This window comes from Lepidochelys kempii, chromosome 13, assembly GCF_965140285.1.
Source record: "Lepidochelys kempii isolate rLepKem1 chromosome 13, rLepKem1.hap1, whole genome shotgun sequence".
Lineage (NCBI taxonomy): Eukaryota > Metazoa > Chordata > Testudines > Cheloniidae > Lepidochelys > Lepidochelys kempii.
The window spans coordinates 32,489,343-32,508,815 of record NC_136392.1 but is presented as its reverse complement, the minus strand read 5'-3'; the positions used below and the strand labels follow the sequence as shown (position 1 = coordinate 32,508,815).

Below are 19,473 nucleotides of genomic sequence, written 5' to 3'. Positions count from 1 at the left end.
GCCAGCCCCCTCTGGCGGCGCCTGCTCCCGGCTGGGCCCTGCCCAGGGCTGCCCCACAGGGGCCCCCGAAGAGTGAGGCTGCTGGGGGCTGTTACTGCCCCCTGCCCCAAAGACCTGTTGGGGTTGGCCCTGCTTTGAGCAGGGGGTTGGACTAAATGGCCTCCTGAGGTCCCTTCCAACCCTGAGATTCTATGATTCTATTACACTGGTGTCAATCGGGAGTAATCCCATTGGATCCATCTGCCAGAGCTGTGAATTGCTCTGCTGGCTGGAAGAACAGCTTATTATAGCCATTTCACACATGGGGAAACTGAGGCACGGGGCGACCTGAAGTGACTCCCCAAGGTCACACAGGATGTCTGTGGCAGGGACAGGATGTTATACCCCAGAGTCCTGAGTGTCCCCCCTCCATCCTAGCTCTGACCAGCAGCAAGCCAGCTCCTGTTCTAGCCACTAGCCCTCACTCCCCTCCAGAGCCAGGGACAGAAGCCAGGGGTCCTGATGGGTGGCCAGCAACCCTGGCTGGACTGGGCGAGGCTCTCCCCACACTCTCCAAAGCAACCAGGAATGGGCCCTTTGCAGCATCCCAGCTCAGGGCTATGTCACTTCCCTGCAGCTTGCCACAGGGTGCTGGGGAGCTTGCCCCATCCCACATAGAGCCTGTAGTGTGGGGCCATGCCTGGATGGCAGGGGGCTCCCCCCCAAGGCTCGGGTCACAGCTGTGTAGCCAGAGAGCAGCTGGGGCAGGGACCACGGAGCCACAGTGCAGGGTAGGACAGGACAGCCCATGATGGGGCATCACGGGGGCGATGGGGCAGGCTGGGTGCTGGTGGGATGGGCTTGATTTCCCAAGAGACGTCTGGGAAGCATCAACTCCTGCTCCAGCTCCGAGGGGTTGGGGCTGGAGGCAGCAGAATTTCCCAAGGGGGCGACTGCTCTTTCCCAGAGACGCTGGGGTAGGAATCCAGTGTAGCGGCTGGATGGCTGCAGCACTGTCTGCGAATCCATAGGAGGAGGGTGGGTCCTACCAGAGCAGAGCTGCGCCCCCCCAGGCCCGTCCAGCCCAGTATCCCTCCCTTGCCCCCCCAGATCAAATCCACAGGTGCATCCAGTCCAGGTCCCCCCTTCTGCCCCACAGATCAGCAGTGCTGTGCCAGAGCACCATGTGCTGGGGACTGGAGGAGACTTACCCGCCCTCTCTCCAGCCCCAGGAGATTTGCCCAATACACCCCCTCCATTCTACCCCATGCTCTGCCCTGGCCCAGCTGGGCTTATTCCCAGAATGCACTGGGGCAGGGCAGAGCTGGGGTCCCTGAGGCGAGGTTGGCTCTTGGGGAGCTGCCCAGGTGGCCAGGGCATTGGCTTCCAGGGCCAGGCTCCCAGGCAGGGTCAGCAGCTGCTGGGGAGTTCAATGAAGGGCTGGAGGGGTATGTGGGCTGATGTGTCTGGGACTGTGGGCGAAGCACCTGAGGTCTTGGGGGGGCTGTCTGGTCATGTGGGGGGAGGTGACACCCCTGGGATGTGACTGGGGAGTTTTGGTGGGGGTAATGTGACTGGGGGGTGTAACGTGGCTAAGGGATCTTGGGAGTGATGTGGCTGGAGCGGTGATGTGGCTGGCAGTGTGTTGGGGGGGGGGTGATGCTGCTGGGTGACATGGCTAGGGGTGTGGTGGGGTGACACCCCTGGGAGTGTGTGGACAACTGATGTGGCTGGAAGGGTGATGTGGTTGGGAGGTGACGGGGCTGGGGGCTGGAAGTGGAGTGATGTTGCTGGGGTGGTGGATGACTGACACGGCTGGGAGGGTGACGTGGCTGGAGTGTGTGTGGATGACTGACATGGTTGGGAGGTGACAGGGCTGAGGGGTGATATGACTGGTGTGGTGGACAACTGATGTGGCTGGAAGGGTGGTATGGCTGGGGTGTCTGTTGATGGCTGACATTGCTGGGAGGTGGCATGGCTGGAGGTGTGTGGATGACTGACGTGGCTGGGGGTGACATGGCTGGGGGGTGTGGGGGAATGTGTGGCTGTGACGTGGCTGGCAGTGTGTTGGAGGTGACGTGGCTGGGGGCTGGGAGTGGGGAGAGGAGTGATGTGGCTGGGAGGGTGATATGGCTGGGGTGTGGGGATGACTCATGTGGCTGGGGAGTGTGTGGATGACTGACATGGCTGGGGGTGTGTGGATGACTGACGTGGTTGGGAGGTGACGTGGCTGGGGGCGTGTGTGGGTGTGATGTGGCTGGCAGTGTGATGGGAGGTGATGTGGCTGGGAGCTGGGTGTAGAGAGGGGAGTGATGTGGTTAGGGTTGTGGATGGCTGATGGGGCTGGGAGGGTGACATGGTTGGGGAGTGTGTGAATGACTGACATGGCTGGGAGGTGATGTGGCTGTGTGTGTGTGTGGACGACTGACATGGTTGGCATGTGACGTGGCTGGGGGTGATGTGGCGGGGGGAGTGTGTGGGTGATGTAGATGGGGGTGTGCGGAGGGGGACACCCCTGGGAGGTGGGAACAGTCTCAGGATGGGTGGGGTGGTTGAAGCTTAGGGCTGATGGGCTGTGGGTGTGTGGGGAGCCAGCCCTCCAGCCTGGCTGCCAGGGTTCAGCTGACTAGCCTACGTCCCCAGGGTCGGGAGAGCCCGAGGGAGAAACTGACCCCAGGGAGCTAGAGGGGGAACTGGTCCCAGGTTGGGGGGCTGTTCTGCACCAGGCTGGGGCCTGTGGGGAAGTTTCCTGGCAAATACACACACCAGCCTCCGGGGGGGGGGGCAGGGAGCAAGTCCATTTGTTCATTTTTCTTTTTATTTCCAGTTTCAAATTTTCTACAAGAAAAGAATAAAAAAAATAGAGAACTCTACGGATCGTCCAGCTGCCACGGCAACCATCGTCATGGGGCCGAGGCCATGGCACCGATCACCATGGAGACGAGGCCACAGCACCGAGCACCGGCGGCCACAGGAGGGAGGCCACACAACGATCAACACGGAGACCACGCTACAGCATGAGTCCCCATGGAGACAAGGCCAGGGTGTGGACACTCATCCACCCAGGGACCCTTCCATGGACACGGCCCTCCCCAGGACACGGCCACCCCTGCTCGGCCCGCTTCGTGGGCAGCTCTCCGTGTCCCAGAGCCGCATAGACCCACAGCCTCCGCCGGGGCCTCTGTTAGCACGACAACACTGGAACCGACAACGGAGACGTCTACAGACACTAGGAAACTACCACCACAACCCCAGGGGAGAGCACCCCACTAGCCAGAGTGCCCCACAACAGCCCCCTGCCAGCCACCAGCCTCTGCCAGCCAGGGCACCCTGACTCAGCCCCCGGCCAGCCAGAGCACCCCACTACACCCAGAGTGCCCCACCACAGTCCCTGGCCAGCCATAGCCCCCTGCCAGCCAGTGGGGTTGCAGAGGGCGCAGGGCAGCAGGGGCTGTCCACTCCCCACGGCTCTCTGCCCCTCACCAGGCATATCCCCCATCAGTGGCTCTCTGTCCCCCAACTCTCTGTCCCCTCGTGGCTTCCCTCCCCTGCTGGCTCACTGTCCCTATGAGTCTACTTTCTAGCAAGTTCTCCCGCCCAGTGTTAGTGTTTCATGTCTACACTACAGGCCCCTGCATCCGCCTTGCCCCACTAGTGGGAGGACTGGGGGGTCATGTCCCTGCCCCGCCCAGGCACTGGGATCTCCAGGCCCCGTGTGGAGAGCAGGGCCCCGGCTGGCCACTCCGCTGCCTCAAGCCAGCACCAGCTCCAGCTCCCCTTGCCTCTCACTGGGCTCCGTGTCCATAGGGGCTCCGGGGGGCTGTTGGGACATGTGGGGCACGGCGGTGGGGGGCTCTTCCCCAACTCCAGGCCCCTCGTCCTGGGGGTGCAGTGGGGGCTGCTCCCCATCCTGCCCCAGGCAGGTGTGGGGCCGTGCGGGGGGGGCCGTGACAGGGCGGCGCCCCCGGGCCTTGCGGCTGTGGTGGACCTGCAGGTGCAGGGCCATGAGCTCAGGTGCGGAGGTGGCAAAGGGGCAGAAGAGGCATCGGTGCAGGGTGAGCTCACCAGGCGGCACCCCCTCTAGCGCCGGCCGCAGCGACAGGTCCAGTGGCTCGAAGTCGGCTCGGCCGTTGCGCAGGGCTCGGCCAGTGCAGGCCGGCTTGCGGCGGGACGGTCGGGGCAGGGGCTCGTGGCTGGCCGTGCCCCAGGCCTGCGGCAGGAAGGCCCCGCGGTACTTCTCGGCTGCCTGCAGGAGCAGCTCCGGCGGGAAGGCGGGCGGCTTGGCGGGAGCACTGGGGGCGGTGCGGCCCCTTGGCTCCAAGCCCCCGGCTGCCCCGGCACCAGTGCTGTTCTTCTGCTCGCGGTGGTGGCGCTGCAGGTGGTACTTGAGAGAGCCGGACTGGGTGCCAGCATAGTCGCAGTGTGGGCACTTGTAGGGGCGCTCGCCTGCCGGAGGAGAGGGGAGACATCAGACCCTGCTGGGGAGCCCAGAGAGAGACAGACGCAGAGCAAGAGGGACACAGACAAACACGGAGGCCCGGACGGACACAAAGACAGGCCAAGTACCGGGCTAGTTTATTCCACACACCCTTAACACCCACATGCATGGGCACTATGCCCACACGCACACTACACCCCCCTCCACACACATGCACACTTACACCCACCCACCCGCACTTCACACACGCACACAAACCAAGCGCTGCTGGTCAGACGATAGCTTTGCTGGTGTAACTCCATGTACCCTCTGGGCTCACGCCGGCAGAGATCACACCGTTTCACTCCCCTGTGCCAGCAGGACAGACGGATGCAAAGACTCACCACAGACACTGATGTACAGACACAGATGCAGACAGACAGACAGACAGACACACCCAGGCATGTCAGCCTAGCTCCCTTGGGGCATCCCAAGCAGAACCGATTTTGGACTCCAGCATGGCACTTTTTACCAAACAGCTGCCATCCTCCATCCCCCCTTTTTCTGGTTTTGTCCCTAATAATTTGGGGAGTAAGTGAGGAACACTGGAAACCCACCATTTTTTGGTTTTAAACAAACCTGGAAAATTCTAAAAAAAGTCCATGTTGGGGTGAAATTTTTGTTTTCACACAAAAAACACTTTCTTTGATGCAACTAAAATATCAGTCGAGACCTCGCATCCAGATCATGCCAGGCACCCTGGCCAGGCAAGCCCATCAGGACCATCCAGTCCAGCCCACTGCATGGGCCAGGATGCAGACACCCACCCAGGGACACCCTTCTGCTCTGGGCACCAGCTGCCCTACCCAGCCTGCTGCCCTACCCAGCCCACTGCCCCACCCTAAGTCCACTCCATGTGACGCCAGCTTTGTGATCAGGAGACCTGCTCAGATGCAACCACCTCTAAGGCGGAACCCACTCCCAAGAAGTCTCAGGAAACCCTTTGGCACAGGGAAGGTAATAGCCTACTGCTGCTGCCAGCACAGGCAGTCCCACCAGCAGCATGGCTGGCGGAGGCTGGAGTTGTGGGGCTGCCAGTCCAAGTGCAGTTCCTGAGGTGCCCTGCACTGCATGGGCTCCACTCTGTCTTTCCCCTCCAGACAGAGGGGCCATAGAGAGCCTGGGTAGGGCTCTGTCCTGCAGGCCCCCCAGGGCCCAGCTCACCTGTGTGGACGCGCAGATGAACCTTGAGATGGTGGGAGGAGCGGAAGGTTTTCCCACAGTATGGACAGTCTTTGCCTGACGTGCCACGGCCCCCATCTGGACGCAGGGCCCCCCCGCGCAGCCCCTTCTCCTCTGCACAGACAGGAGGGACAGCGTGAGCCCAGGAGATGGGGGCTCAGGGGAGGGGCAGGGAGTGCAGGCCTGTGGGGCTGGGGGGACATGGGGAGGTGGGAGGCACCTCAGGGTGCATGTGGGTGGGAGGGATGCAGAAGATGGGTGGGAGCTGAGGGGTCCGTACTCACCCTGTATCCCTGGGTTGGGCAGGTGTGGGTAACGGGGACACAGAGGGTGGGGGTGTTGTGGGGGCTGTACTCACCCTGTATCCCCGGGCTGGGCAGGGCCGTGGTGCCGGGGGGATGCAGGTGGGGTAAGAATGGGGGTGGGGGTGGGGGCCATACTCACCCTGTACCCCTGGGCTGGGCAGGGCCGTGGTGCTGGGGGTATGTAGGCGGTGTGAGGTGGTGCTGTGGGGGCCGTACTCACCCTGTACCCCCGGGCTGGGCAGGGCCGTGGTGCTGGGGGTATGTAGGCGGTGTAAGGTGGTGCTGTGGGTGGGGGGTGCTGTGGGGGCCGTACTCACCCTGTATCCCCAGGCTGGGCAGGGCCGTGGTGCTGGGGGTATGTAGGCGGTGTAAGGTGGTGCTGTGGGGGCCGTACTCACCCTGTACCCCCGGGCTGGGCAGGGCCGTGGTGCTGGGGGTATGTAGGCGGTGTAAGGGGGTGCTGTGGGTGGGGGGTGCTGTGGGGGCCGTACTCACCCTGTATCCCCGGGCTGGGCAGGGCCGTGGTGCTGGGGGTATGTAGGCGGTGTAAGGTGGTGCTGTGGGTGGGGGGTGCTGTGGGGGCCGTACTCACCCTGTACCCCCGGGCTGGGCAGGGCCGTGGTGCTGGGGGTATGTAGGCGGTGTAAGGGGGCGCTGTGGGTGGGGGGTGCTGTGGGGGCCGTACTCACCCTGTACCCCTGGGCTGGGCAGGGCCGTGGTGCCAGGGGTATGTAGGCGGTGTGAGGGGGTGCTGTGGGTGGGGGGCGCTGTGGGGGCCGTACTCACCCTGTACCCCTGGGCTGGGCAGGGCTGTGGTGCCAGGGGTATGTAGGCGGTGTAAGGGGGTGCTGTGGGTGGGGGGTGCTGTGGGGGCCGTACTCACCCTGTACCCCTGGGCTGGGCAGGGCCGTGGTGCTGGGGGTATGTAGGCGGTGTGAGGGGGTGCTGTGGGTGGGGGGCGCTGTGGGGGCCGTACTCACCCTGTACCCCCGGGCTGGGCATGGCCGTGGTGCTGGGGGTATGTAGGCAGTGTAAGGTGGTGCTGTGGGGGCCGTACTCACCCTGTATCCCCGGGCTGGGCAGGGCCGTGGTGCCGGGGGTATGTAGGCGGTGTGAGGGGGTGCTGTGGGTGGGGGGCGCTGTGGGGGCTGTACTCACCCTGTATCCCCGGGCTGGGCAGGGCCGCAGCCCAGCCACTGCCTGCGTTGGAGCCGCCCCCGCCGTCCGTGGGCAGCCCGTGTCCCGCTGCCGCATGGAGCGAGGCCAGCGCCCCCAGGGCCCGGCCCCTGGCCCAGTCGCCATCCTGGGGCCGGTGGCTGCGGCTGTGTAGGGCCATCTGCTGGTAGGTGGCAAAGGCCCGGGCGCAGTCGGGGCAGCGGTGCTGTCCCACGCCGGCGCCACCCTCCTCCCTGGCCGTCTCGCCCCCGCTGTGCGGCCGGCGCTCCCCCCACGGCTGGGCCGCCACCTCCTGCCCGCTCTCCACTGCGCGGGCCGTGGCCTGGAGCCGCTCGGCGCAGCGGCCGTCGCCCGGCGGGCGCAGCTCCAGGTAGCCCAGGAAGGAGCCCTGCTCGGCCTTGTCCGGGGGCGGCAGGAAGGCGGGATACAGCGCCTCGTAGCCCAGCAGCAGCCCCCGAGGCGCCTTGGGCTTCCCGCCGGCTGCCGGCACGGCCGCACCCCGCTCCCCCTTCAGCCCCAGCTTGCTGAGATGCACCTTCATGTGGTTCTTGAGGAACCAGGGCTCCTTGAAGCAGCGCCCGCAGACCTGGCACTTGTGGTCGAAGGAGTCCTTGTGTTTGCGCATGTGCCCCTTGAGGAACCAGGACTGGGTGAAGGCCTGGCCGCACACCTGGCAGCGGAACTCGGTGGGGGGCGGCGCGGCGGGGGCCGGAGGCGCCGGGGGGGCGTGGGCCTCCCGGCTGTGCCGCTGCAGCTCCCCCTCCTGGGCGGCGGCAAAGGGGCACTGCCCACACTTGTAGGGCTGGTGCAGGATTCGCAGGTGGCGCTCCCGCTCGCCCAGCGTCCGGAACTTGCCTTTGCAGAAGGGGCAGCGGAAGCTGGGGGGAGGCAGTGGCGGTGGGGGTGACGGGGGGGCAGGGGGTGGGGCTGGCGGGGGGATAGGCAGTGGGGGGGGTTCCTCCTCCTCCTCTTCCTCCTCTTCTTCCTCCCCCTCGCTGGCGGCTGGCGGGCCCCGTCGAAGCAGCGCCCGCTCCTCCAGCTCCAGCAGCAGGCGGCTCTGGTGGCTGAGGCGGGCGCAGGCCTCGGGGCGGTGGGAGCGGAGGTGGAGCCGCAGGAGGCCGCGCTGGGCAGCGCGGTGCCCGCAGTAGGGGCAGGTGAAGGGGGTCTCGCTGGCGTGGATCCGCGTGTGCAGTGCTAGGATGCTGTTGAAGCGGAAGCGCTTGCCGCAGACGGCGCAGGGGTAGGGCCGGGCTTTGCGCCCCCCGCCCGCCCCCAGCGCGGGCCCCGGCCCGTTGAAGTACCGCTGCAGGTCCAGCTCTCCGTTGAAGGCCGGGTTGTCGCCCTCGCCAGGGGACAGCCCCTCGGGCAGGGGGGACGGCGGCAGCTCCTGCTGGGGTGGGGGAGACGGCAGGGCCGCACAGCTGGCAGGGCTGGAGTCCACCGCCTTGTGTGGGGACGGCGACCGGGAGTCCACCTCCTGCAGGGGACAAGAGGGAAGGGGAGCACTGGAGCTGGAAGACAAGCGAGGAATAAAGGGAGCCCAGGAAGGGCCCCCTCCTGACTCCCAATAGTTGGAGATTGGGTGAGAGATGGGCTGGAAATGGACTTCCCAAGCCAGGAAAAAAGTTGTGATTTTGGACCTGAGGTGACCGATGCCTGAGTCTGCAGAGAGCCTGAGCCCATCACTGTGAGACGGGGAAGCTGCCCCAAGTGAGACTGTCACAGTTACGCTGTCTGGAGGGGCCCCCAGAACGACACTGCTCTGGCGGCCTCTCCAGCGCCACCCTGGTAGCGTCTCCACGCAACGACGACTGATGCAAAGCAATGCCCTAATCTTCCTGAATGGGTCCTTTAACCCAGGGGTCCAATATGACGAAGTGGGAATTTTCTGTAATATTTTCATGAAGTCTATGTGTGCCTCAGTTTCCCTCTATAGTTTGCATTGTTGCTCAGCGGAGGGGAAAGGGGACAGCACAGGACACAGGGTGTGGGTGACTCCTTGCTGTCTGGACTGCAGTGAATGGGGTTGCTAAGGAACTGATTGAAACCAACTCAGCTCAGCAGAGAGTCCACAGAAACAAAGGAAGCCCCAAGGACCGAACAATTGACACTCAACAGCGCAGGCAGGTGGGGCTGTGAACTCAGCCTGGCCCTGCCTGGAGACAAAGGAGGAGAGGTGACCAGCAGGGGACAAAGTATGGGCCTCGCCTGGTGGACTGAATCTTAACCTCTGTCTCTGTGCTAACCTGAGCTCTCGAGCGCTGTGTGCCAGGCGACAATAAACTGCTGCCTGGTTTGAAAACGCAGCCTGCTGCCACTGTAAATACTTGCTGAGCGCGCTCAACAAGCCTCAGCGGGACTCGCTGGCAAGCTCAGGGCATGACGCAGGACGGCTGGAGCCCCGAGGCTCAGGCACTGAGGCCGCGTGGCCTCCCCTGTAGGAAGCGTTGGACCCCTTAGCGTTCTGGCCCCCTGAGAGTGTTAAAAGCTGGGGCCTAGCACAGATCCTATGGCTCCATGAAACTCAGCAATTCCGATCCGCTGCCTGGCTGGGGTGAGGGCATCCGCTGTCTGTGTTTACACCCTCATCAGTTTTCCTTTCCAGGAGGCCTCCCTCTCCCGCAGCCACTGCCTCCAGGCCCAAGGCTAGGAAATGGGATCCAGTCCCAGGAAGCGTCCCAGTGGGATGGAAGAGCACTTACCTCCATGGTGCCAGCGATCACATGCTTCAGTCCTGCTCTTTCAGGGCAGCCGAGGGGATGGGGCCGGGCGCATCTTCAAACCCAACAGACAGTGGCATGGGCTGCAAGAGAAAAACCAGAGGAGCTCAGAATTCATCACCCAGGGATTCACGCCGGACACCCACAATGCGGGACTCGCCCCCAACGCCAGCATCGCACAGGACTCCGGAGCAGTGGCATGGCAGCCGGAGCTGAAACCAGGGGAGTTTGAATGGAGGTGAGTGGGAGAAGGGAGGCAAGCCCCTGTTCCTTCGGGGCAGTGACAGGAGCTTAGGTGGGAAGGCTCTGACTCCTCCAGAGGCAGCAATGGAAGTGACCCAAGGAACGGCAGAGACGATGAAGGTGACGGGATGTGGAAGCTGCAGGATGTATGTTATTCTGGAGAGGGAACCATAAAGGTGCTGCCTTTGGATGAAGTGCTGCCTGATAGAGCGGATGGAAGAGACGACCCAAGGTCTGGAGACGCAGCTAGAAAGTCTGGCTGTGTTTCAAAGGGGATTTGAGCGGCTGATGGGGGGAAGAAGGGAGGTGGCTGAAGGGAAACCTCCAGCCTTGCAGATGCAGGCTGGACCGGAGAGCTGCGAGGTTAGCCTGCCAGGTGGGGTAAGTGCACAGTGGAAGCATGAGATCCAGGCAGAAGAAAAGACCCAGCTAGTGAAGAGTAGAGCTGAGGAAGAGGTTTGCTGGGCTGGAAAATGAAGGGGTGCAGCAGGCAGTGACAGAAGGTGGGAGGGCGAGGAAGAAGAGGAGAGCGGCTAGTTCTACAAGAAGAGGGAAGAGACAACGGAGCTCCAGAGTTCGGAGCCCCAGGAGGACAGGAGACGGTGACATGCTGAGGGCTGCAAGTGAGAGCAGAAGACAAGAAGACACAGCCAGAAAGCACAGAAGGAGGGAGGGTGGAGAATTGCACCATCCCCAAGAAAAGGCAGGTCTCCATGACTGGGGATTCGCTACTTCGAAGAACAGATGGGCCTGTCACCAGAGCTGATCCAGAGAACAGCAGGGGGTGCTGTCTGCTGGGAGCTAAGGTACGGGATGGGGACCTGAGGCTGAAGAGGATCCTGATCGGAGCAGGAAAGAACCCACTGACTGTCCTTCCCGTGGGAACAAATGATACAGCTAGATTCAAGGGAGAGTATACCAGGCTGGGGAAGACACTTAAAGAAATGGAGGCTCAGGGGATCTTCCCTGGGATTCTGCCTGTCCCTAGAGAAGGAGAGCCAAGACGAGACAAGATTATGATGGCTCCGCAGATCAGCAGAGGGCTCTGGCAGTGGTGTTATGAGGAGGGCTTTGGGATGTTCAACCACAGGGACGCAATTCATGGACAGAGGCCTGTTCTCATGGGATGGACTCCATCTGAGTAGGGACTGAAATAGACCTCTGGGCTGGAGGTTGGCACAACTCATTAAAAGAGCTTTAAACTAGGAACTCGGGAGAGACAGTTGGGCGATGCTCATGTAATCTCCATGCCTGATTCTAACACTGAGCAGGTGGAAAATCAAGTACAAGAAGACAGAGCAGTGGAGACAGGAACAGCAGAGGGTAGGATAATGGACAACAAGAGGAAAGACAGAGCCAGTACCAATGACACTAACAGTCCGATGAAGTGAGCTGTAGCTCACGAAAGCTCATGCTCAAATAAATGGGTTAGTCTCTAAGGTGCCACAAGTCCTCCTTTTCTTTTTGCAAATACAGACTAAGACGGCTGTTACTCTGAAACCTAACAGTCTTAGGTGATGCTGGTAGTAAAATGACTGTACCTAATGGGCGAGGAATCTGTGCCAAGCCAAGCAGAAACAGCTTTGATGTCTGTACACCAATGCAAGGAGCCTGGGTAATAAAATGGAGGAGATAGAACAGCTGGTGCAGGAAGTGAAACTAGCTATGACAAGGATAACAGAAACATGGTGGAAGAGCGGTTATGGCAGGAGCCCGGGTATTGAAGGCTTTTCAGGAAAGACAGAAATAAAGGCAAAGGTGGTGGAGCAGCATTGTGTGTTAACGATGTGGTAGATTGTAAAGAAATTAGAGGTGATGGAATGGATAAAAGGGAATCTGTTTGGGTCAAAATCACTTTGGGGAAGAAAGGTAACAGAGACTCCCTTGGGGCAGTGCTTGGGGTGTGCTACCGACCCCCAGGATCTGATTTGTATGGGGATAGCGACTTCTTTAAGGTTTTTAATGAAAGAAATACTACTAGGAATTATGTGATTATGGGAGACTTTAACTTCCCAGCTATAGGAGGGAGGACAAGTGCTACTAATAATAGTAGGGCCCAGATGTCCCTGGATGTGATAGCTGACAGATTTCTTCACCAAATAAAACAGGAGTACTTGTGGCATCTTAGAGACTAACCAATTTATTAGAGCAAAAGCTTTCGTGGGCTACAGCTCACTTCATCGGATGCATAGAATGGAACGTATAGTAAGAAGATATATATATACATACAGAAAAGGTGGAAGTTTCCATACAAACTGTAAGAGGCTAATTAATTAAGATGAACTATTATTGTCACTGAACCAACAAGAAGTGATGCCATTTTAGATCTAGTGCCGGTCAGAAGCAAGGACCACATGGAAGAACTGGTTGTAGAGGACAACCTTCATTCAAGTGATCATGAGTTGATTCAGTTTAAACTAAGTGGAAGGATAAGCAAAAATAGGTCTGCAACTGGGGTCCTTGATTTCGAAAGGGCAAACTTTACAAAATGAAGGGACTTATTATGGAAGTGGACTGGCCTGAGGAACTCAAGGATCTGAATGTGGAGGAGGCTTGGAATTACTTTAAGTAAAAGCTATGTGAAGTCGGCATCCCAAGCAAGGGAAAAATTTGTAGGGAGGGTTGCAGGCCAAGCTGGATGAACAAGCATCTCAAACAGGCTATTGAGAGAAAGCAGAAAGCCTGCAAGGTATGGATCAGTAAAGAAAGCCACCTCTTTGCAAGGGTGCTGGAAAAACTTTTACAGTGGGGGTGCTGAAGGCAGAAACCATGTATTTCAGTTGTTATTACTACCAGCTCTCCTGACCATCAACAAGGTTAGCCTTGAAATTAGGCAAAGGTTTCTAACCATCAGAGGAGTTGAAGTTCTGGAACAGCCACCCAAGGGGAGCAGTGTGGGGTAAAAAAATTAACTTGTTTTAAGACTGAGCTTGGTAAATGTCTGGAGGGGATGTTATGATGGGACTGCCTGCAATCGCATATGGCTCAGTACCCCCAGCAGCCGGTGACTGGGAATTAGGTGGGGAGGGCCCTGACTTACGACAGAGAATTATTTCCCAGGGGTCTGGCTGGTGGGTCTCACTCACATGCTCAGGGTCTAACCGATTGCCATATCTGACACCGGGAAGGAATTTTCCCCAAGGTCAGATTAGCAGGAACCCTGGGGCGTTTTCCCCTTTCTCTGCAGCATGGGGCACGGGTCACTTGCTCCTTTGAACTAGAGCAAAGGGTGGATTCTCTGTAACTGGAAGTCTTTAAACCAACATTTGAGGATGTCAGTATCTCAGCCAGAGGTCGGTGGTCTGTTACTGGAGTGGGTGGGTGAGGTTCTGTGGCCTGCAACCTGCAGGAGGTCAGAACTAGATCAACATGATGGTTCATTCAGCCCTTAGAGTCTATACGACGTCAGTATCACACCCACACACACACCCACACCAGCCTCACACCAGAATTCACACCTACCGCAAAACCAGCATCACATTGGATTCTCCCCCTCCCTCCAAGTAGGGTTGCCAACTTTCTAATCTCACAAAATAGAACACCCCTTCCTCACCCCCCTCCCCAAGGCCCCACCCCTTCTCCGAGGCCCCGATCTTGCTCATCCATCCCCTCCTCCCTGCATCATTCACTCTCCCCCACCATCACTCACTTTCACTGGGCTGGGGCATGGGGTTGGGGTGCGAGAGGGGGTGAGGGCTCTGGCTGGGAGTGCGGGCTCTGGGGCGGGGCCGGGGATGAGGGTTTTGAGGTACGGGAAGGGCTGGGGCAGGGGGTTGGGGTGCAGGATGGGGTTCAGGGTCCCAGTGGTGCTTACTGCGGTTCCCAGGAAGTGGCCACCAGGTCCCTGCAGCCGCCAAGTCCCTGCAGTCCCTAGGTGACGAGAGAGGCTCCGCACACTGCCCTCCTGCCTGCAGACGCCGCCCCCACAGCTCCCATTGGTTCCCAGCCAATGGGAGCTTTGGAGCTGCCACTCAGGAGCGCGGAGCCTCCCTGGCCACCATGTGCCTAGGGGCTGCAAGGATCTAGCGGCCGCTTCCAGGAGCCGCGCAGAGCCAGGGCAGGCAGGGCCTTAGCTCCGGGCCCCTGCTGCCAACCGGAGCCGCCAAGTTCCCTCTTCGACCAAGTGTTTCAGTAAAAACTGGATGCCTGGCAACCCTGCCTCTAAGACCATGCTCACCCCCACAGCCAGCTTGGCCTGGCCCAGGTCCCCCTGTCCGGCCCCCCTGGCCTGGCCCAGAGTGCTCTGCACAGCCACCGCCACCCAGGCCATAGCCCCCTGCCCAGCTGGCCCAGCCCAGAACCCATGCACAGCCAGCCTGGCGCAACCCAGCCTAGGGACCCCTGCACAGCCCAAAGCCAGAGCCCCCTGCACAGCCAGCCCAGCCCCAGAGCCAGACCCCCGTGCCCAGCCAGATCTGCCCAGTCTCCATGTGGTACCAGGGGCTGGTGCAGCCATGGGCTGGGTGGATGGCTGCGTGCTCGGGTCGCTGACAGGTTTGGGCTGAACCGAATCCGAACATTTTGAAAATTTTCTGCAACGCAAAACAATCCATTTCTGCTCAAGCCAAACACATGATCCAGACTGGATTGGTTCAGGCCTTTAGCCCAGCGGTCACAGCACTTCCCTGGGACTGGGCAGTCCCTGGTTCAATTCCCCTCTGCTGCTGGGAAGGAGGGATTTGACCCGGAGGGGACCCTGGCAGCTGTTGGAGCATATAGCTGAGTGCTCCAAGCCCCAGGCTATGACTCAGGCTCATGCTCTCCCTGGCCCAGTGATTATCCATTGTCACTAGGAACGATGCTGGATGGCCATTGGGCCTTGCCCAGCATAGCTGGGCCTCACATGGGGAGAAGGCAGGGGGAATGAGTGCATCCTGAAGGGATCAAACCTGAAAGGAAGTTTCTCAGCCTTGTCTCTGACTCCTTGGGCCTGCGGGGACCATGGCTGAAAAGGGCCACAGACCAGGGAATCAGGGAGTCAGTGCCATGCCTCTCAGAACACTTGCAGCTCTGCACTGGGATAATGACTATAATCCAGTGTCATGCTTCAGGGCCGCAGCTCCTGCAGGGTCAGGAAGAATGGTTGTCCCCCATGCACAGCTGGCCAGATGGATTGAGGCGGCGAAGGTGGGGTCGCCTTCCTCTGAAGCATCAGGGATCATCCACAGCTGGAAGGAAATATTGGACATGGCTGCTGTGAGCTGATCCAGAGAATTCTGCCTCAGATACTTGGCTGGTGGGTCTTGCTCAGGGTCAAACCAACTGTCAGATTTGGGATGGAGGAGGAATTTTCCCCTCAGATTGGCAGGGACCTGGGTGGGGGTGGGGTGTGTCTTGCCTTCCTCTGCAGCATGGGGCATGGGTCACTGGCTGGGAGCATCTGGGCATGTCCCACCTACTTAATTCCCTGCCATTACAGGGGCCGAGCATTGGTGTGCTGCAGTCTCCCATTCTCTGCCTCTGGCACACAACCGTTTAGTCTCTAAGGACTGACATGCTTTGGTCTAAGTCAGGTAATTGAGTGAGTCCTGCATTATGTCTGGCTGAGTGAGAGTGGAGTTGCTAGAAGGAGATGCCCAATCTTTGATTAGTGACGGTGAAGCCACCCTGTGAGTTGCTTTAACATCAGTCCCCCTCCTTATTAAGCGTTTGCATGTTGTTCCCAGTTGGAATTTACAGCCATTGGCCCGGTCTCGCCCTTGCACACAAAGCAAACAGAGCTCTCAGACATGAAGTGTGCCCCCAGATGCTGTGGTGGCTGCCTGTTTTTGCAGAGAGCCTGAAGCCATTCTTCCCAGGGGAGAACTCCTCTGACCCCATTGGGCTCATTGCAGACTCAGTGCCATGCCCAGTGGTGGCTAATGCAGTGGCTAGTGCTGATCTGGAATGGGGGAAATGGTGGGCAGGCAGTGGGAAGGCACAGCCAGGACACAAGGAGAGGAGGAGGAGGGGATCAAAAAGATGGCCTGAAAGGCTAGTGGGAATTCCCACTGAATGCAACAATAAAGCACTGAGCAAACAGCACCCACACCTTTCACTTCGAGCTGGTCAGAAAATGGGGAGATGTTTCCCTAGGAAATTCTGACTTTGTTGAAAAAATACAAATGTATTTTGCCACTAAAAAGAAAATAATCAGTTTTCTGTGGGGGTGAGGGGTGTTCTAGTGACGTGGAGCGGCCTAAAGCCCTTCCCACCCACTCAACCTGTGCCGGGGGGGGGAGAGAGGGGGCGACTCCCCCTGGAGATGGGCAGTGATACGAAGCCCCCAGCCTGTGTGCTTGGGGGGGTGGAATTCCCAGTGGAGATGGGCAGGGATTGTTTAGTGACTGTCTGGACTCAGTGCTCTCCCTCATTGCTCTGCTCGGCCAGGGGCTCCCATGCACACAGCCTGGAGGGCAAACCCCACTTTGCATGGACAGCGCCCCAGCTAGTGCTCTGGTCCATGCTGGCCCTTACATGCCCAGACCCCACGGGGATCCCAGTGACCTATTGATCTTGGCTGTAAGCCCCTGGGAACACAGGCATTGCCAACTGGGGCAGCGCTGCGTCCTGTCTAGCCCAGACATTCTCTCCCACAGTGACCAGCATCAGATGCTGCAGAGGCAGGGGTAGGACCCGTGTGGTAGCAGTGTGGGGTAACCTGCCCCCGACAGGAGATCTCATCCTGCTCGCTAATGCCTTAAGCCCCAAAGCAGGAATAATCTGCCTGTTGGCATGAACTGTTATAACCCTGGACACGTCTGTACCCCAGAGAAAATGCCTGTGGACCTTTACAAGTGGGCGCAGCTCTCGGCCTCAGCGACACCCTGTGGCAGAGAGTTCCATCGGCTCGTCACTCCTTGCGTGTGGAAAAGCCTTTCTTTCGATCAGTTTTCAATTCCCCCTTTCAATCTCATTGACCAGCCCTTGTCCTTATGCTGTCAGAATGGATGCCCCCCCTTCTCCAGACCGGTTGGCATTTTATAGACCCAGGTCCTGCCGCCTCTTAGCAATCCACCTTGTTTCCATCTCTCTCCAGAGAAAAGTTTTTTCAGCCCCTCATCATTCTCGCTGTAGCCTTTGGGACGAGGTGCCCAGCACGGCACAGTGTCCAGAGGGGGCCGCCCCATGAAACGGCTTTGCGACATGTGCTGTGATTCCCCATCCCAGATATTAACTATGCTGTGATTTCCTGCACAGAGCCCTGCCAGAAGGAAGTTAGTCAAGGGCAAAGTCACAGAGAATGGAGGCTCCGCACACCCTGCTCTCTGTGCCTGGCCTGGGGCTCCCATGCTTCTCCCTGCAGGGCCCTGCCCGAGGGAACGTGCAGGGTGTAGACCCAAGGCTTAGGTCACTATCCCGTCCCCTGATCCTGGACTGACTCATCTCCAAGGCGCACGGGGGGCCCCTGGGAGGCAGCAGGGTTAACCCTAACCCTGACCTCTTGGGTGTCTGCCTTTGCCCTCGCTGACCCCGTGCCTCCTCCCTTCCCCTCCGCAGTCCGCCCTGCGGCAGCGCCTTCCCCCCTTCCCTCTGGGGGAGCTGCCGTCCCGGGGAAGGGGCCCTGCTGCCTGTGACGGGGCCGGCACAGCCCGGGGAGGGGGAGCTCCCCAGAGTGAGGCCCAGGGAAGAGGGGAGCGCCAGGCCTCAGGGAACCCCGGGTCCCAGCCAGCCCGCACGGCGTGGGCAGAGGAGAGGAGCAGCTCCCAGCTCGCTCTGCTCGCCAGTGTGCACCTGTCCCGGCGAGGGGCGGGGGAGAGAGCCGGCCCTGCGAAAGGGCTTTATCCCAAGGCATCCCCTCCCCCGCCTGCCCGCCCAGCCGTCTGCACAAACTTCTGGGGCCTCCATGAAAGGAGCCCAAAGAAAAAGGATTAAGGTCCGTCTCCCCCCTGCCGCTGGGAGAGCGGCCGCCCTGCTCCCCAGACCGCACCGGGGACCGCTTCCCCGCCTTGCCCTGCAGCCGGCGGCTCCCAAAGTTGGGCAAGTGCCCCCCCCCCCCCGCACCCAAGCCGGGGAGCCCAGACAAGTACGGGATTGTCCCCGCGGGCCCCTTCCCCCCGCCGGGGAGAACAAAAGGAGCCGGAGCCGGAGCAGCAGCAGCGCCCGCCTGACTCCTTTGTGCCACTTGTGCTCATGCAAAACAGCACATTCCAGCTCGCCTGGCCCCTGCGCCCCCACCCCGGCCGGGAGCGCCCTGACCCCCCCAGCCGCCCAGCATCTTTTATCCCCCAACCCCCGAGAAACTGACCCCTCCCCGCTAGGCCCCAACTCACGTCTGCAATACAAAGGGCTGCCCCGGGGAGCAGGCCCACTGTGCCACGCAGGCCAGCAGCACCCCCTCTTCCCCGCCACCTCCCCGGCCAGCGGGAGAGCCACGGCAAAAGTTGACTTAGTTTCCCCTGACCGGGCACCCCCTCCCCAACCTGCACGGCACCTGCTCCCAAGTCGGAGCCGGGGCCGGCGCCCAGCCATGGGGCGGCGGGGACGCTGGCGTGGGCCGCGCGGCACAGCTACTCACGGGCCGGGCGAGGCGACAGCTGGGGAGCCCCCCGCGCCAGCGCTGGGCTGGGGCTGACTGAGCAGAGCAGAGCGGCAAGCGGCCGGCCTCCCCCCTCATTGTATGGAGCAGGCATGCATGCAGCAATTTGCATTTTTTAAGCTTTTCATCACTGCACAGGCAGCGCTGGGAGTTTTCTCCCCCTCTCGCCGCCCAGCTCAAAATGGTGGCAGGGCTGGGGGGCGGGGGTGTCCCACACAGGCCGGGCTGCCAGGCATGGGGGGAGACGAGGGCCTTTCCCAGTCCCCCCTCTTTTCCCTTTGTTTAGATGGTGACATTTGGTAGAGTCCTGGTTATTGATCACAACATTAAAGAGACAGCGACCGGGAGAGAGACAGAACGGGAGAGAGACTGGGCGCAGGTGGGGGTAGGCGCCAGGCTGCAGGGCAGGGGGTAGGAGCTCAGGGATGGGGCACGGGGGTGGGGGGTAGGAGCTCAGGGATGGGGCAGGAGCCCAAAGATGGGGCATGTGGTGAGGCTATTAGCCCAGGGACGGGATGCAGGGTGTGCGACGGAACTCAGGGAAGGGTTGTGGGGCAGGGATACCCATCTGTCCCGTGGGACCACAGCACAACATAGGTGGTCAGAGGGGACTCTAGGCCTGTCTCTCCTGTGGGGTCATGGCCCCAATGCAAGTGGGTTTGGAGGGCTCTGGGCCTCTTTCACTTATGGGGAGCACAACCCCAGCATGGAAGATGGGGATCTCTGGGTCTGTCTCTCCTGGGGGGGGTCAAAACCCCAGGGCTGGGGGTCTCTGGGCCTGTCTCTCCTGTGGGGGGTCACAGTCCCAGGGCCGGGGGACTCTCCTGTGGGGGGGTCACAGCCCCAGGGCCAGGGGTCTCTCCTGTGGGGGGT

General features: G+C 60.6%; 1 protein-coding gene across 3 annotated transcripts; it reads right to left on the bottom strand.

Annotated features, from left to right (window-relative positions):
- Positions 1-2,779: 2,779 nt before the first annotated feature.
- ZNF219 (zinc finger protein 219) lies at positions 2,780-18,953 on the bottom strand. 3 transcript variants are annotated; one of them, XM_073310079.2, is made up of 6 exons: positions 18,580-18,953; positions 14,972-15,250; positions 9,822-9,922; positions 7,102-8,596; positions 5,621-5,752; positions 2,780-4,425 (listed from the first exon to the last, which is right to left on the bottom strand). In XM_073310079.2, the coding sequence occupies exons 3-6, from the start codon at positions 9,825-9,827 to the stop codon at positions 3,731-3,733; spliced, it is 2,328 nt and encodes a 775-aa protein (XP_073166180.2). In that variant the 5' UTR covers positions 9,828-9,922; positions 14,972-15,250; positions 18,580-18,953; the 3' UTR covers positions 2,780-3,730. The 3 variants fall into 3 exon arrangements, with proteins under 3 accessions (XP_073166180.2, XP_073166179.2, XP_073166181.2); XM_073310078.2 differs by lacking the exon at positions 14,972-15,250; XM_073310080.2 differs by lacking the exons at positions 14,972-15,250; positions 18,580-18,953 and adding an exon at positions 18,335-18,418.
- Between the last annotated feature and the right edge of the window lie 520 nt (positions 18,954-19,473).

Excerpts from the sequence above, each read along its gene's own strand:
- ZNF219 (XM_073310079.2), bottom strand. Across the intron at positions 5,753-7,101 it reads GCCCAGCCCGGGGATACAGG|AGGAGAAGGGGCTGCGCGGG; the intron begins GTGAGTACAGCC and ends CTGTCTGTGCAG. Across the intron at positions 4,426-5,620 it reads TCATCTGCGCGTCCACACAG|GCGAGCGCCCCTACAAGTGC; the intron begins GTGAGCTGGGCC and ends CTCCTCCGGCAG.